Genomic DNA, 18,100 nt, shown 5'->3' with positions numbered 1-18,100 from the left:
TATATATATATATATATATATATATATATATATATGTGCAAGTAAATCACTGTAGGTGCGCGTGATCTAGGTATATGCTGATAACCACAAGGAAAGAAGAAAACACGAAGTTCCCAAGCGCTTTCGTGTAATTCACATCTTCAGGGGTGAATTACATATGATGCAATTGACTCTCCTCGGGGGAAGCATACATGAAAGATAACTACCAGTATCAATATATGGATAAACAGCAACATATATTTGGTAACGTTTTCGCAAATCTCTTGTCATCATCAGAGGTAAAGAAAATTAAATACAATAGCAAGGACAAAAAATCAATTTGACGAATAGAATAAAATACATTAAAATGATTAAGTATATTGAACGAACCATAGAGTTATTAATTATTAACCCTTGTTTTAATTTAACCATACAGAGCAAAAACAAAAACAAATATCAAAAGCTTAAATCCTACAGGTGAAAATACAAAGGTGATCACACATGTTTCAACAATCAAGAACAAAACATACCCGTTAAAATCAAAGTATTGAAGTAGAGGAGTCATGAGAGCCTACTAGGCCACCTGCTGCCCACATAACACCACCTACTGTTCACATAACGCCACCTGCTGCCCACATAACACCACCCGCTGCCCACATAACACCACCTACTGTTCACATAACGCCACCTGCTGCCTACATAACGTCACCCGCTGCCCACATAACGCCACCTCCTGCGCACATAACACCACCTGCTGCCCACATAACACCATCTGTTGCTCACATAAAACCACCTGCTGCCCACATAACGCTTCCTATTGGCCACATAACACCTCCTGCTGCCCTCATAACACCAATTGCTGTCCACATAGCGCCACTTGCTGCCCACATAACGCCACCTGCTGCCAACATAACGCCACCTGCTGCCCACATAACGCCACCTGCTGCACAAATAACACCACATGCTGCCCACATAACACTAAATGCTGCTCCCTACAGTTGAAGACACGGGTACGGTGTGGCTGAACCAGGGGCAATCTGAGTCTTATGTATAGTCGGCCACAAGAATAAGTATACACCTACGGTTCGTGTTTGTGGCAAAATATCTGGTAACACTGTCCTGAACAGAACAGACAAAATTACAAAATGGCCTGTAATTTATGTTTTAGTCCCACATATATGTTATAAATACATTTGTTGTTAATGTTTTACAAGTGTCTTGTGTTTATATTACAAGTAATATATTGTATCCAATGGCAGTAAACTTGTTGCCGAATGGGATTGCAGTTATTGTACAGCTCCCTCTTCCTCTCCCACTTTTTCTCTTACCCTACTTTTTTTTACTGATGTTTGGATTTGTAAGGGAAGGAAGAGGAGTAAATTGAAGAATAAAGAAGGAGAAACAGAAAATAGTTAGAGATAACAGGTGGGGAGAGCTGAGTTTTATGATGCGTCTGGATGCACAGTTTCAACGTTACCAGACCATTTTTGGACCTTTCAGCTACAGTGTGTACACTTATTCCTGTGGCCGACTGTACATTCACCTCAAGGCCGAAGTGTGCATACGCATCTATGTAGGTGTTCAGGATCTCCTGTAGGTCGCACTCAGTGTGAGCGACAAGGGAGAGGTCGTCTGCATACTGAAGTTCAGTAATGGAAGCTGTCGACACCTTTCTCCCTGCCTGGAGTCGTCTTATGTTGAAAAGACAGTTCATCCGGTACTCGATGTCCATCCAGCCGGCTAAACTGGCACCGGAACGAGTAAGGAAGACAGCCAAGAAAATGAAAAGAGAGTTAGTGACAGTGCCCCGTTTGGATGGGAAAGAACAGAGAGTCTTTGTGCAGGACACTGCCGTCGATGCCATCGTGGCGTTGCCTCACAATGGCGATGAATTTCTGTGGGCAGCCAAAACGGCTGAAGGTCCGATAGAGGACTTCCCTGTTGACCGAGTCGAAAGCCTTGGTTAGGTCGATGAAAGCCATCTACAGGTCACGACGCTGTTGTCTGCACTTTTCTTGTATCTGGCGGGCAGCAAAGATCATGTTAGTGGTGCCACATTGAATATTCTAGGAGGAAGTTTCCCGCCCCAGGAAGAAGTCTGTTTAGGACAGTGGTTCTCAACCTGGGGGCCATGGCCCCCAAGGGAGCCACGGCGAGCTGTTATAAATTGTACGTTTCCGATTAACGTTGGGAATCTGAATTAAACAAAACTTGTATTACTTATTTTGCCTTGGCAGAAGAGAATTTTCATTCTTTTTTTGTCATTTTGTTTAATCATAACGAAAATACTATTTTATTATTTACATACTCTGGTGCTAATTTTTTTTTATTTTTTACGGATTATTTAAGATTTGACAGGTCCATTCCCTGTCTGTGTGACAGGCGTTGGACCGAGCTGCTGAACTGACTTGTTCAGTACGTGTCCGTGTGTCATCCCTTTGCAAGTGGTGATAGGACCGAATGATCTCAGTCTGGCCTGGGATACCATCACGAAAACAGTGGTGTGTATTGTCTCTGAACCATATATTGTGTTTGAGCTTAACTCAAGAATAATATACTCCGTAATTGGTGTTACTTATTTTGTTTCATAATTCATGTGGTCGCTGCTTTACGTGGGTGAAATATTTGTATACTTCCTTTATTAATTATTTCCTTATTTATTGGTGCCATTGTTGTTCATACTCATTCTTTACTTATATAATCTTACCATTTTTAGTGCTAAATTGCATGACTCACTGTTCTTCTCATTCTTCCAAGTTGGGCAGTGCTTGTCAAAGGAGGCGTGTTCTTGCTTACTGGAAGTACACTTCAGCTTGCTAGCTTGAGTGTGAATGTTAACCTGTGTGCATGTTTGTGTATGACTGTATGTGTGCTTTATGTGTGAGTGCATGGGCGTGTTATGTATGTGAATGTGTGTGTGTGTGTGTTTGCCATTCTAACTCTTGTCCTATTTATCTGTCCTTCTTTATCATTCTTTAGTCTTTATCACGTGTCTGTTTGTCTGTTCTGGGAGAAAAATGAAGGAGGCCACGAGGATGTTGAAAATTCCTCAAGGGAGGAATGGAGTGAAAAAGGTTGAGAACCACTGGTTTAGGAGGACTCGGGCGATAATCTTGCCAGCTATGGACAGCAGTGAAATCCCGTGGTAGTTGCCACAGTCTGACCGGTCTTCCTTGTTCTTATAAATATTGACGATGGTGGCGTCTTTAAGAGGTTGGGGGATTTTCTCCTTTTCCCATATATTCCCCAGGAGAGAGTGGAGAGGTCCTCCTGCTTTATACACCTCGGCTGGGATTTCATCAGGCCATGAGGCTTAGTTATTTTTCATCTGTCTGATGGCAGCAGCTACCACATCCAGGGGTGGAAGATAGCTGAGGTCAGCTCTGGATGCTGAGGGGCCTGGTGAGGACATCCACACCAGTGTTTCAGTTGAGCAGTGAATGTTAGTGCTCGTTCCAGCGTTGAAGGATGCCTTGTTCGTCTTTAATTGGGGAGTTACTGTTGGATGAGCGGAGGGGGGGGAGGGTAGGTTGCGTCATGAGTGATTGGACCATAAAATGTTTTAGTGGAATTGAAAAATTCGCGCATCTTGTGCTGATCTGCAAATTTTTGTATTTCACAGGCTGTATTTTTAAACCAGTCGTTCTTTAGATTGCGAAGTTCCCGCTATGCCGCCACTTTCATCTTGCGGATGGTATCAGCTATGGTCCAAGACTGAGGGTTTTTCTGCCAATCAGTTAAAGCAGCACGCTTATCATCAATGAGTACATTCATTGCTGGGTCATTTTAATCAAACTTGTCTTGGAGTATTCTTTTGATCTGGCCGAGGGTCTCTCTCCAGGTTTTTGTCATGACAGTGTCGAGAATATCCCATTCGGCACTGGGATTTGGGTTGTTTGTTGTTCGGTTGTTTATCAGCCCATGTTCAAGCTGCTCTCTGAAACCATGTGTTACCGCTGGATCGTCAGACGCTTCGTGTCAAAATCTCTTCTGGAGGTTTGTTGCCTCCGCCGTTTTGGGGTGACGTGAAGTGAAAGTTTGGCCCTGACGAGTCTATGATGAGGTCGCAGTGGTCTGAGCCACGCATCGCTCGGGTGATGAGGACATCCCGGCGATCCCTTTCTCTGACAATGAAGTAGTCAATGATATGCCAGTGTTTGTATCATGGTTGTTGCCATGAACCCTTGAATTTGTCGGCCTGCCTAAACAAGGTATTAGTGATAGTGCGGTTTTGTGCAGCACATTTGCTGAGGAGGAGTAGGCTGTTGGGATTACACTTGCACTAGTCCATTTCTCCCTATGGTTTCCTGCCAAATATCAGCATCTCTGTCAACTCTGGCATTGAAGTCACGAAGGAGCACATCCTCATCTTCTCTGGAGATAGAGGTTAGCACTCTGTCGAGGTCGGCATAAAAGGCCTCCTTGATCTCATCCTCTGCATCCAGTGTTGGGGCGTATGCACTGATGAAAAAGGCTTGCCGTGAGTTATTCAGTTACTTGGAGCGTCATGAGGTGCTCGTTGATCCCAACAGGCATTTCAGTTAGCCTGTGTAGGATGCGTTGCCGGATGGCAAAGCCAACTCCATAAATGCGGTTTCTCTCTGCAGTAGGCTTACCCTTCCAGAAGAAGGCTATAGCCAGACCACCCGTTCTGGGAGTCGACCCTCGCCTGGGAGCCGGGACTCACTAATGGCTGCTATGTCGATGTTATACTTTTGCCACAAGGGCAGTTCTTCTTTCAGGACGCTCATTTATGCCAGTATACAGAAAGCTCCTAACATTCCATGCAACTTATAAGAGGTTGCATAGTTTGTTTTTGTTTTGGTCTGTGATTATGATTGTGTTTTCGACCGCATAAGGATGACCTTACTGGGTGCGGTTGCTCAGTCAGGTTGGTTCTTTAGGCAGGCTATGTTTAGGGCACCTTTTCTAGCCCCCTTCCCATGTGAGGTGAGCAGAGTGGCTCCTCGAAAGGGCTCCTTAGTCGCACAGACAAGACCGGAATGCACTGCTGCCTAGATCCCAGTACATAAACGACCATTTTATCTGTGCCGCTCATGTGCAGAGTTGTGACTAGAGACTCACGGTAGTCTTCTTTGTCTGTCGTTGTCGCCGCTTGTCCGTCGCCATAGGACTTTTACGGGTATAATGGGTTTTGATGATGAGGAAGTATGATAAGCTGGATGATGGCTGCATGTGAGTTGATTTATGTGGCGAGGCAGGAGTACAAGCTGCAACCACACATCTTGGCTCTCCCTCTTACTGATGCACTGGTGCAAGTGTTGCTACGACTAGGAAGGGGGAAGTTGCAATGGACTGCCGATAGCCCAATTTTGGGAGTCTGCCGGTGTAGTCGTTGGGTTCCCAAGGTGGTCACCTCCTCCGCCTATACCGCCGTTAGGGTCTTGTTGGAGCTCAGTAAGCAAGTATGCCTGATGCGGGGCTCCGCCACATATTTTTTCGTTCAAGGTTTACTCCCTTAGCCTTTTATCTACCAAGGTTAATCCGCAAGGCAACGGGGCACTGGTTGGTAGGCGCTATGTTTTGTCCACATGCCAGTGGGCCTATGCGCCGTCCCTCTTGGGCCACTACTACTCCGGAATCTCCTTCTAGTCTAGCCTGGGCCTACGAGGCCCCCAGTTACCGTGTCTTGCCACAAGGAGGCACATTAGGAGTCTTAATGGTGAAGAGGCTGTGTACTGGCAGGAAAAAAATACAGATACAGAGTGGATAATAAAACAATATTGACATGGCCGAACCAAATGAGGGCTTGAGCTCTCTTTGTGGCACCTGATACATACTGTACTGTACATTTATCTCTAGGAAGTATTATGTAACATTTAGTATCATCTGGAATAACACACGTAACATGGTGTTAGTAAGAACACCACGATTATAACTTCTTTATTTATTTATTTTATTTTATAACGACACCTGGTGCACACATAACGTTTTCTGCTGCACACATAACGCTCCTGCTGCCTACATAACGCCACCTGCTGCCCACATAACGCCACCTGCTGCCCACATAACACCACCTGCTGTCCACATAATGCTTCCTGTTGTCCACATTACACTACCTGCTACCCACATAACATCACCTGGTGCCTACATATGCCTCCTGCTGCCCACATAATACCATCTGCTGCACTTACAACACTACCTGCTGCTCACATGACATCAGCTGCTGCCCACATAACCTCACCTGCCATCCACAGAATACCTTCTGCTGCCTACATAACACCACCCGCTACCCACATAACCACACTTGTTGGCTACATAACACCACCTGATGCCCATATAACGCCACCTGCTGCCCACATAACGTTACCTGCTGTCCACATAACGCCACCCGCTGCCCACATAACGCTACCCCCTTCCCGCAAAACGCCACCCGCTGCTCACACAACGCCAACTGCTGCCCACATAACGCCACTGCCTGCCCACATAACGCCACCTGCTGCCCACATAACGCCATCTGCTGCCCACATAACGCCATCTGCTGCCCACATAACGCCATCTGCTGCCCACATAACGCCGTCTGCTGCCCACATAACGCCGTCTGCTGCCCACATAACGCCATCTGCTGTCCACATAACGCCATCTGCTGCCCACATAACGCCACCTGTTAATCATTTGTGAAAATCTGGATTACTGCTTGATCGTCTTCGCTTAGAACTATGCGCCGTTTTGCCTTATATCATGTCCTAACTGGATATACAGTATATAATGTATCTTATATGAGTGTCCTAACTGGATATACAGTAATGTGTCTTAAATCATGTCCAACTGTCGAGTTAAAAATCATATTATCAATCTTTAAACATTGAGAGATGGTTGTCTCAAGATGGCGGCTAGTTGACCTTAAGTGCAGCGTGTAAACTTTGAACATATGGCATTAATGGATACAGTACAGTGTGTAAACCTTAAAAGTGTAGTACGGTGTTTTCATTAAGCAAGTGAGATATTTTAATTGTATTTTTACTCTTGACATTCTGGTATTGTAAGCTAATTATTTTATGAATTTTGATTTCTTCCCTAACGATTTTATACATTTGTTTAATCGTGGTTCTGCTATGTCCCCTCCATCATTCACATTAACTCCTGTTTCCTTCATCATCCCGTCTAATTCCTTTTGTCTCCTCTGTCATCCACCCTTACTCCCTTTGTCTCCCCCATCGGTCTCTCTAACCTTTGCTGTGTTTCCTACAGGAGCGGGCGTGGCAGTAAGAGGAGTTTGAGGTCGCCGCCCGTCCAGCGTCAACGTTGTGTGCAGTTGGAAGGTGGTGACGGCGAGGCGGAGGGGGCGGGGGCCAACCAAGGTCGGTCCGCCCCCCGCCCACAGCCGCTTACACCCGACCACAGGACCGACCCCAGGGACATTGTCCTAGAGGTAGGCAGACACCTCCTATCATAGCATTGTTGATGTAGTTGTCTTACTAGTTGTTTTAGCGTTAGTAGTTATTATAGCGCACTATCCCTTTTTGCACTTTACTCCCACGGAAATTCATAATATGTAGACAATATTTTGCATAATACCATTGTGTCATATCTTTTGACACCATCTCATTATAAATTTACATTCCATCAGATAACTTCGACACACTTGTAGATATTACACCGACAGATCACCAAAATACTTCGTCATATTAAATTATCCAGGACAATCAAACACATAGTATCAACAACTGCTGGTGTTTCGTTAACTTAGGTGCCAATCGTGGGTATGAATATGGGTGTCTTACGGGTATTTGAACCTATAAAGCTCTCAAACAGTCTTCTAGCAGTACGGCATTCCGTTTTCGATAATGTTACCGAATATATACTGAAATATTATCAGTGTTATTAATATTTGCCCTATTGACTCACATATATTTATAAAATTTTTGTACAGACACACTTTGTCTAATTGTTATGAAGCGTGTCTCGACTATGGTTTCAGTGATATTCCTTTTTGTGAAACTAATTCGAATGATACTTAATTGTTTCGAATTTCGAACTCTGTTCAAAATACCTGTAAACTGAAAAGTAGTGGGAATAACGTCCAAAAGGAGTAGATGTTGTAGTGTAGTATTTGTTGTAGAAGTGCAGTACTTGTTGTAGTAGTGTAGTATTTGTTTTAGTACTGTAGTATTTGTTGTAGTAGTGCAGTACTTGTTGTAGTAGTGTAGTATTTGTTGTAGTACTGTAGTATTTGTTGTAGTAGTACAGTACTTGTAGTAGTGTAGTATTTGTTTTAGTACTGTAGTATTTGTTGTAGTCGTGCAGTACTTGCTGTAGTAGTGTAGTATTCATTGTAGTACTGTAGTATTTGTTGTAGTAGTGCAGTACTTGTTGTAGTAGTGTAGTATTTGTTGTAGTAATGTAGTATTTGTTGTAGTAGTGTAGTGTTTGTTGTAGTAGTGTAGTATTTGTCGTAGTACTGTAGTATGTATTTGTTGCAGTAGTGTAGTATTTGTTGAAGTAGTGTAGTACTTGTTGTAGTAGTGTAGCACTTGTTGTAGTAGTGTAGTATTTGTTGTTGCACTGTAGAATTTGTTGTAGTACTGTAGTATTTGTTTTAGTACTGTAGTATTTGTTGTACTAGTGTAGCATTTGTTGTAGTAGTGTAGTACTTGTTGTAGCACTGTAGTATTTGTTGTAGTAGTGCAATAGTTGTTGTAGAAGTGTAATAGTTGTTGCTATTACACTTCTACAACAACTATTGCACTACTACAACAAATACTACACTACTACAACAAATACTACAGTGCTACAACAAGTACTACACTACTACAACAAGTACTACACTAGTACAACAAATACTACAGTACTAAAACAAATATTACAGTACTACAACAAATACTACAGTGCAACAACAAATACTACACTACTACAACAAGTGCTACGCTACTACAACAAGTACTACACTACTGTAGTAGTGCAGTAATTGTTGTATTGGTGCACTATAGTAGGATAATTAGTTGTTGTAGAATTGCAGTAGCTGTTGTAGTATTGCAGCAGTTGTAGTATTGGCAGTGCAGTAGTTGTTGTAGTAGTGCAGAACTTGTTGTAGCATTATAGTAGGAGTAATAGTTGTTGTAGTAGTGCTGTACTTGTTGTAGCAGTATTGTAGGACTAATAGTTGTTGTAGTAGTGCAGTCATTGTAATATTGGTACAGCAGTTTTTATGGCAATACAGTAGCTGTATTAATTGTTGTAATAGTATAGTAGCTGGTGCATCAGTATAGTAGGTGTATTAGTTGTTGTAGTAGTGTAGCAGTTGTTGTAGTAGTTCAGTGGTTGTTGTAGTAGTGCAGTAGTTGTTGTAGTAGTGCAGTCGTTGTTGTATTGGTGCAGTATTTGTTGTAGCAGTATAAAAGGTGTAGTAGTTGTTGTAATAGTGCAGTAGTTGTTGTAGCAGTATAGTGGGTGTATTATTTGTTGTGCAGTACTTGTTTTAGTAGTGCAGTAGTTGTTGTAGATAGTGCAGTAGTTGTTGTAGTAGTGCAGTAGTTGTTGTAGTAGTGCAGTAGTTGTTGTAGTAGGGCAGTAGTTGTTGTAGTCATGCAGTGGTTGTTGTAGTAGTGTAGTATTTGTTGTTGTAGCAGTATAGTAGGTGTATTCGTTGTTGTTGTGCAGTAGTTGTTGGAGCACTATAGTAAGTGTATTAGTTGTTGTTGTAGTGCAGTACTTGTTGTATTAGTGCAGTAGTTGTTGTAATGGGGCAGTAGTTATTATAGTAGTGCAGTAGTTGTTGTAGTGGTGCAGTAGTTGTTGTAATGGGACAGTAGTTGTTGTAATGGGGCAGTAGTTATTGTAGTTGTGCAGTAGTTTTTGTAATGGGGTAGTAGTTATTATAGTAGTGCAGTAGTCGTTGTAGTAGTGCAGTAGTTGTTGTAGCAGTATAGTAGGTGTATTAGTTGTTGTTGCTGTGCAGTACTTTTTGTATTAGTGCAGTAGTTGTTGTAATGGGGCAGTAGTTATTATAGTAGTGCAGTTGTTATTGTAGTAGTGCAGTAGTTTTTGTAATGGGGCAGTAGTTATTATAGTAGTGCAGTAGTTATTGTAGTAGTGCAGTAGTTTTTGTAATGGGGTAGTAGTTATTATAGTAGTACAGTAGTTGTTGTAGTCATGCAGTGGTTGTTGTAGTAGTGTAGTATTTGTTGTTGTAGCAGTATAGTAGGTGTATTCGTTGTTGTTGTGCAGTAGTTGTTGGAGCACTATAGTAAGTGTATTAGTTGTTGTTGTAGTGCAGTAGTTGTTGTAGTCATGCAGTGGTTGTTGTAGTAGTGTAGTATTTGTTGTTATAGCAGTATAGTAGGTGTATTCGTTGTTGTTGTGCAGTAGTTGTTGAAGCACTATAGTAAGTGTATTAGTTGTTGTTGTAGTGCAGTACTTGTTGTATTAGTGCAGTAGTTGTTGTAATGGGGCAGTAGTTATTATAGTAGTGCAGTAGTTATTGTAGTAGTGCAGTAGTTGTTGTAGTAGTGCAGTAGTTGTTGTAGTCGGGCAGTAGTTGTTGTAGTCATGCAGTGGTTGTTGTAGTAGTGTATTCGTTGTTGTTGTAGCAGTATAGTAGGTGTATTCGTTGTTGTTGTGCAGTAGTTGTTGGAGCACTATAGTAAGTGTATTAGTTGTTGTTGTAGTGCAGTAGTTGTTGTAGTCATGCAGTGGTTGTTGTAGTAGTGTAGTATTTGTTGTTATAGCAGTATAGTAGGTGTATTCGTTGTTGTTGTGCAGTAGTTGTTGAAGCACTATAGTAAGTGTATTAGTTGTTGTTGTAGTGCAGTACTTGTTGTATTAGTGCAGTAGTTGTTGTAATGGGGCAGTAGTTATTATAGTAGTGCAGTAGTTATTGTAGTAGTGCAGTAGTTTTTGTAATGGGGTAGTAGTTATTGTAGTAGTGCAGTAGTTGTTGTAATGGGGCAGTAGTTATTGTAGTAGTACAGTAGTTGTTGTAGTGGTGCAGTAGTTATTATAGTAGTGCAGTAGTCGTTGTAGTAGTGCAGTAGTTGTTGTAGTAGGCCAGTAGTTGTTGTAGTCATGCAGTGGTTGTTGTAGTAGTGTAGTATTTGTTGTTATAGCAGTATAGTAGGTGTATTCGTTGTTGTTGTGCAGTAGTTGTTGAAGCACTATAGTAAGTGTATTAGTTGTTGTTGTAGTGCAGTACTTGTTGTATTAGTGCAGTAGTTGTTGTAATGGGGCAGTAGTTATTATAGTAGTGCAGTAGTTATTGTAGTAGTGCAGTAGTTTTTGTAATGGGGTAGTAGTTATTGTAGTAGTGCAGTAGTTGTTGTAATGGGGCAGTAGTTATTGTAGTAGTACAGTAGTTGTTGTAGTGGTGCAGTAGTTATTATAGTAGTGCAGTAGTCGTTGTAGTAGTGCAGTAGTTGTTGTAGCAGTATAGTAGGTGTATTAGTTGTTGTTGCTGTGCAGTACTTGTTGTATTAGTGGAGCAGTTGTTATAGTGGTGCAGTAGTTGTTGTAATGGGGCAGTAGTTATTGTTGTAGTGCAGTAGTTTTTGTAATGGGGCAGTAGTTGTTGTAATGAGGCAGTATTTATTGTAGTAGTGCAGTAGTTTTTGTAATGGGGCAGTAGTTATTGTATTAGTGCAGTAGTTGTTGTAGTGGTGCAGTAGTTGTTGTAATGGGGCAGTAGTTATTGTAGTAGTACAGTAGTTGTTGTAGTGGTGCAGTAGTTAATGTATTAGTGCAGTAGTTGTAGTAATGGGGTAGTAGTTATTATAGTAGTGCAGTAGTTGTTGTAGTGGTGCAGTATTTGTTGTAATGGGGCAGTAGTTATTGTAATGAGGCCGTAGTTATTGTAGTAGTGCAGTAGTTTTTGTAATGGGGCAGTAGTTATTGTATTAGTGCAGTAGTTGTTGTAGTGGTGCAGTAGTTGTTGTAATGGGGCAGTATTTATTGTAGTAGTACAGTAGTTGTTGTAGTGGCGCAGTAGTTGTTGTAATGGGGCAGTAGTTATTGTAGTAGTGCAGTAGTTGTAGTGGTGCAGTAGTTGTTGTAATGGGGCAGTAGTTATTGTACTAGTGCAGTAGTTGTTGTAATGGGGCAGTTGTGATTGTATTAGTGCAGTAGTTGTTGTAGTGGTGCAGTAGTTGTAGTAATGGGGTAGTAGTTATTATAGTAGTGCAGTAGTTGTTGTAGTGGTGCAGTATTTGTTGTAATGGGGCAGTAGTTATTGTATTAGTGCAGTAGTTGTTGTAGTGGTGCAGTAGTTGTTGTAATGGGGCAGTAGTTATTGTACTAGTGCAGTAGTTGTTGTAATGGGGCAGTATTGATTGTATTAGTGGAGTAGTTGTTGTAGTGGTGTAGTAGTTGTTGTAATGGGGCAGTAGTTATTGTAGTAGTGCAGTAGTTATTGTAGTAGTGTAGTAGTTGTTGTAGTGGTGCAGTAGTTGTTGTAGTAGTGCAATAGTTGTTGTAGTGGTGCAGTAGTCGCTGTAATGGGGCAGTAGTTATTGTAGTAGTGCAGTAGTTATTGTAGTGGTGCAGTAGTTATTGTAATGGGGCAGTAGTTATTGTATTAGTGCAGTAGTTGTTGTAGTGGTGCAGTAGTTGTTGTAATGGGGCAGTAGTTATTGTAGTAGTGCAGTAGTTGTAGTGGTGCAGTAGTTGTTGTAATGGGGCAGTAGTTATTGTACTAGTGCAGTAGTTGTTGTAATGGGGCAGTTGTGATTGTATTAGTGCAGTAGTTGTTGTAGTGGTGCAGTAGTTGTTGTAATGGGGCAGTAGGTATTGTAGTAGTGCAGTAGTTATTGTAGTAGTGTAGTAGTTGTTGTAATGGGGCGTAGTTATTGCACTAGTGCGTAGTTGTTGAAATGGGGCAGTTGTGATTGTATTAGTGCAGTAGTTGTTTGTAGTGGTGCAGTAGTTGTTGTAATGGGGCAGTAGTTATTGTAGTAGTGCAGTAGTTGTAGTGGTGCAGTAGTTGTTGTAATGGGGCAGTAGTTATTGTACTAGTGCAGTAGTTGTTGTAATGGGGCAGTTGTGATTGTATTAGTGCAGTAGTTGTTGTAGTGGTGCAGTAGTTGTTGTAATGGGGCAGTAGGTATTGTAGTAGTGCAGTAGTTATTGTAGTAGTGTAGTAGTTGTTGTAATGGGGCAGTAGTTATTGCACTAGTGCAGTAGTTGTTGAAATGGGGCAGTTGTGATTGTATTAGTGCAGTAGTTGTTGTAGTGGTGCAGTAGTTGTTGTAATGGGGCAGTAGTTGTTGTAGTAGTGCAGTAGTTATTGTAGTAGTTATACTGTAGTAGTGCAGTAGTTGTTGTAGTAGTGCAGTGTAGTAGTGCAGTAGTTATTGTTAGTGCAGTAGTTGTTGTAATGGGGCAGTAGTTATTGTTATTGTAGTAGTGCAGTAGTTTATTGTATTGTATTAGTGCAGTAGTTGTTGTAATGGGGCAGTAGTTATTGTAGTAGTGCAGTAGTTATTGTAGTAGTGCAGTAGTTGTTGTAGTGTAATTAGTTGTTGTAGTGGTGCAGTAGTTATTGTAGTAGTGCAATAGTTGTTGTAGTGGTGCAGTAGTCGCTGTAATGGGGCAGTAGTTATTGTAGTAGTGCAGTAGTTATTGTAGTGGTGCAGTAGTTGTTGTAATGGGGCAGTAGTTATTGTATTAGTGCAGTAGTTGTTGTAGTGGTGCAGTAGTTGTTGTAATGGGGCAGTAGTTATTGTAGTAGTGCAGTAGTTGTAGTGGTGCAGTAGTTGTTGTAATGGGACGTGGTTATTGTACTAGTGCAGTAGTTGTTGTAATGGGGCAGTTGTGATTGTATTAGTGCAGTAGTTGTTGTAGTGGTGCAGTAGTTGTTGTAATGGGGCAGTAGTTATTGTAGTAGTGCAGTAGTAATTGTAGTAGTGTAGTAGTTGTTGTAATGGGGCAGTAGTTGTTGTAGTAGTGCAATAGTTGTTGTAGTGGTGCAGTAGTCGCTGTAATGGGGCAGTAGTTATTGTAGTAGTGCAGTAGTTATTGTAGTGGTGCAGTAGTTGTTGTAATGGGGCAGTAGTTATTGTACTAGTGCAGTAGTTGTTGTAGTAGTGCAGTAGTTATTGTAGTAGTGCAGTAGTTACTGTAGTAGTGCAGTAGTTGTTGTAGTAGTGCAGTAGTTGTTGTAGTAGTGCAGTAGTTATTGTAGTAGTGCAGTAGTTATTGTAGTAGTGCAGTAGTTGTTGTAATGGGGCAGTAGTTATTGTAGTAGTGCAGTAGTTTTTGTAGTAGTGCAGTAGTTGTTGTAAAGGGGCAGTTGTGATTGTATTAGTGCAGTAGTTGTTGTAATGGGTCAGTAGTTATTTTACTAGTGCAGTAGTTGTTGTAATGGGGCAGTAGTTATTGTAGTAGTGCAGTAGTTGTTGTAGCGGTGCAGTAGTTGTTGTAGGAGTGCAATAGTTGTTGTAGTGGTGCAGTAGTCGTTGTAATGGGGGAGTAGTAATTGTAGTAGTGCAGTAGTTGTAGTGGTGCAGTAGTTGTTGTAATGGGGCAGTAGTTATTGTAGTAGTGCAGTAGTTGTTGTAGTGGTGCAGTAGTTGTTGTAATGGGGCAGTAGTTATTGTAGTAGTGTAGTAGTTGTTGTAGCGGTGCAGTAGTTGTTGTAGTAGTGCAGTAGTTGTTGTAGTAGTGCAGTAGTTGTTGTAGTGGTGCAGTAGTCGTTGTAATGGGGCAGTAGTTATTGTAGTAGTGCAGTAGTTGTAGTGGTGCAGTAGTTGTTGTAATGGGGCAGTAGTTATTGTAGTAGTGCGGTAGTTGTTGTAGTGGTGCAGTAGTTGTTGTAATGGGACAGTAGTTGTTGTAATGGGGCAGTAGTTATTGTAGTTGTGCAGTAGTTTTTGTAATGGGGTAGTAGTTATTATAGAAGTGCAGTAGTCGTTGTAGTAGTGCAGTAGTTGTTGTAGCAGTATAGTAGGTGTATTAGTTGTTGTTGTTGTGCAGTACTTGTTGTATTAGTGCAGTAGTTGTTATAGTGGTGCAGTAGTTGTTGTAATGGGGCAGTAGTTATTGTTGTAGTGCAGTAGTTGCTGTAGTGGTGCAGTAGTTGTTGTAATGGGGAAGTAGTTATTGTAGTAGTGCAGTTGTTGTTGTAATGGGATAGTAGTTATTGTATTAGTGCAGTAGTTGTTGTAGTGGTGCAGTAGTTTTTGTAATGGGGCAGTAGTTATTGTAGTAGTGCAGTAGTTATTGTACTAGTGCAGTAGTTGTTGTAATGGGGCAGTAGTTATTGTACTAGTGCAGTAGTTGTTGTAGTAGTGCAGTAGTTATTGTAGTAGTGCAGTAGCTACTGTAGTAGTGCAGTAGTTGTTGTAGTAGTGCAATAGTTATTGTAGTAGTGCATAATTGTTGTAATGGGGCAGTAGTTAGTGTAGTAGTGCAGTAGTTAGTGTAGTAGTGCAGTAGTTAGCAATAGGGCAATAGTTATTGTAGTAGTGCAGTAGTTATTGTAGTAGTGCAGTAGTTGTTGTAATGGGGCAGTAGTTATTGTAGTGCAGTAGTTATTGTAGTAGTGCAGTAGTTGTTGTAATGGGGCAGTAGTTATTGTAGTAGTGCAGTAGTTATTGTAGTAGTGCAGTAGTTGTTGTAAAGGGGCAGTTGTGATTGTATTAGTGCAGTAGTTGTTGTAGTGGTGCAGTAGTTGTTGTAGTGGTGCAGTAGTTGTTGTAATGGGGCAGTAGTTATTGTAGTAATGCATTAGTTATTGTAGTTGTGCAGTAGTTGTTGTAATGGGGCAGTAGTTATTGTAGTAGTGCAGTAGTTGTTGTAGTGGTGCAGTAGTTGTTGTAGTGGTGCAGTAGTTGTTGTAATGGGGCGGTAGTTATTGTAGGAGTGCAGTAATTGTTGTAATGGGACTTTAGTTATTGTAGTAGTGCAGTAGTTGTTGTAGTGGTGCAGTAGTTGTTGTAATGGGGCAGTAATTATTGTAGTAGTGCCGTAGTTGTAGTGGTGCAGTAGTTGTTGTAATGGGGCAGTAGTTATTGTTGCAGTGCAGTAGTTGTTGTAGTGGTGCAGTAGTTGTTGTAATGGAGCAGTAGTTATTGTAGTAATGCATTAGTTATTGTAGTAGTGCAGTAGTTGTTGTAATGTGGCAGTAGTTATTGTAGTAGTGCAGTAGTTGTTGTAGTGGTGCAGTATTTGTTGTATTGGGGCAGTAGTTATTGTAGTAGTGCAGTAGTTGTTGTAGTGGTGCAGTAGTTGTTGTAATAGGGCAGTAGTTATTGTAGTAGTGCAGTAATTGTTGTAATGGGGCAGTAGTTATTGTAGTAGTGCAGTAGTTGTTGTAGTGGTGCAATAGTTGCTGTAATGGGGCAGTAGTTATTGTAGTAGTGCAGTAGTTATTGTAGTAGTGCAGTAGTTGTTGTAGTTGTGCAGTAGTTGTTGTAATGGGGAAGTAGTTATTGTAGTAGTGCAGTAGGTGTAGTGGTATATTAGGTGTTGTAATAGTCATGCAGTCACAAGTTTATAAGGTAAATGGTTGCTCCTACAGGTCGACCCCATCATCCGCGTGACGACGGGGCCGTCCTCGCCCGAGGTGCCGCTGGTAGTGGTGGCTACGGCAGAGGGCGGCACCCGCACACACGCCCTCAACCGCACACGGAGCCGCCCCGCCCACCCACCCGCCTACACCCATAGTGCCTCTACCGGGGAACCGCTACCCAGGACACACACATATCATAAATACGGCAGTGCCAGCTTTGACCTGGCCAAGCCTAGCGGTTACGAAGGAGCCCGCGCTGCCTTTCACACCTCCCGCAGTAGCTTTGAGGGCGACCGGCGGTTGTCCCTGAGTGCCGCTGGCTGCACGGGAGCATGTGAGAGCACCCTGCCGCCACCAGCCCTCGACAAAAGCCCTGGGTCAGTGCGATGTCTGCCATCCATGGACGCAGGGTCTCGGCCATGCAGCAGCAGTAGCAACAGTGATAGGACGCTGCAAGAGAGTCAGCCCCCCCGGGGTGGTTTCCGCCGCAGCAGGAGTGAGAGGGTGGGCGGGTCCTCGGCTGGCACCTCCCCCGCCCGCAGCGAGTCCCTCAGAGTGAGCCGAAGCCGCCCTCACCATCAGGACGTTGAGATGACCGAACTATGCTCCCCCAGGAGACTGCACTCCTACGATGAGTATAGGTGAGTGTCTCCCGCCTCATCCACTATAATAAGTCATGTGCGCAATTTTAGAATCAGGATTTGTTTCTGAAAATTTGCTGCGCCATCTTAGAATTAAAAAAAAAACGTGGCAATATAGGTCCAAAAGTTTGCACCTCGGGTGCATATTCGAAAACTGCCGCTCGCTTTGGAATTATTACGTGACTCAGCTCGATTTCCGGAAAAACCCTGATTCAAATATAAAATACCCAGATCAGCTACACACCTGTGCTTTCATGTGATTAAATTGTTGAAGTATACCGTATGTGTGATTCCTTGCTTCTCTCTTCTGCAGCAGTAGACTGGCACCGGAGAGGACTGTGAGCCCTGTAGGAGTGTCCGGAGGTGGGGAGGGTGTAGTGGTAGGCGGGGGGTTGTCCTCCGCGCGCTACACTTCCTGGAGAGCTGCAGGCGGAGCGGGGCGGAGACAGTCATCCCTGGAGAGCGGGGAGCTGGAAGATCTCATGGAAAACCGTAGACACGTGGAGCAGCATCGTCTCCTCCTACAAGCAGACTCCACCACACCATCAGACGAGGATGAAGAACCCAGAAGCAAAGTTCGCTATAATGATATGGGGTCCTTAGAACAGGTGAGTCAACTCTCCCCTCTACCTGTTACTCTATCTTCAACAGATGAACTGCACTCCACTCTAACTGAAATGCTGTACTTTCTTTCGTAACCTGTCTAGTTCAGTAGACGACAAAACTCTAAATTAAAAAAAAATAAGACATACTTTTGTACACACACACACACACTCACACATACACACACACAAACTTTAAAAAGCAACAAAAGTTTTTGCAAAATTGGGATGACTGGTTCTTTTTATTACTAAAACTTTAATACTCAATGAAAATTAATCGATAATTTTTTGTGTGTTTTATTTAAGACGTCCTGTACCTTCGTATTCTAACCTGCACCTAAGCCTAAAATACTGTAGGTTAGGTTAGGTTATGTTCTGTGCGAAGCTCTTCATTTACATGTTTTTTTGATGTTCCACCA

General features: G+C 42.3%; 1 protein-coding gene across 1 annotated transcript in view; it reads left to right on the top strand.

Annotated features, from left to right (window-relative positions):
- LOC121870896 overlaps nucleotides 1-18,100 on the top strand; it is a 101,261-nt gene that overhangs the window by 70,984 nt on the left and 12,177 nt on the right. Inside the window, exons 2-4 of the mRNA XM_042372868.1 lie at nucleotides 7,192-7,372; nucleotides 16,448-17,079; nucleotides 17,393-17,687. Of these exons, the coding sequence (XP_042228802.1) occupies nucleotides 7,192-7,372; nucleotides 16,448-17,079; nucleotides 17,393-17,687 (1,108 nt within the window). The remainder of the gene's footprint in view (nucleotides 1-7,191; nucleotides 7,373-16,447; nucleotides 17,080-17,392; nucleotides 17,688-18,100) is intronic.

This window comes from Homarus americanus, unplaced genomic scaffold (genome assembly GCF_018991925.1).
Source record: "Homarus americanus isolate GMGI-L3 unplaced genomic scaffold, GMGI_Hamer_2.0 scaffold52512, whole genome shotgun sequence".
In the NCBI taxonomy this organism is placed as follows: domain Eukaryota; kingdom Metazoa; phylum Arthropoda; class Malacostraca; order Decapoda; family Nephropidae; genus Homarus; species Homarus americanus.
Note: the sequence above shows the minus strand (reverse complement) of the source record. Positions and strands in the feature narration are given on the sequence as shown.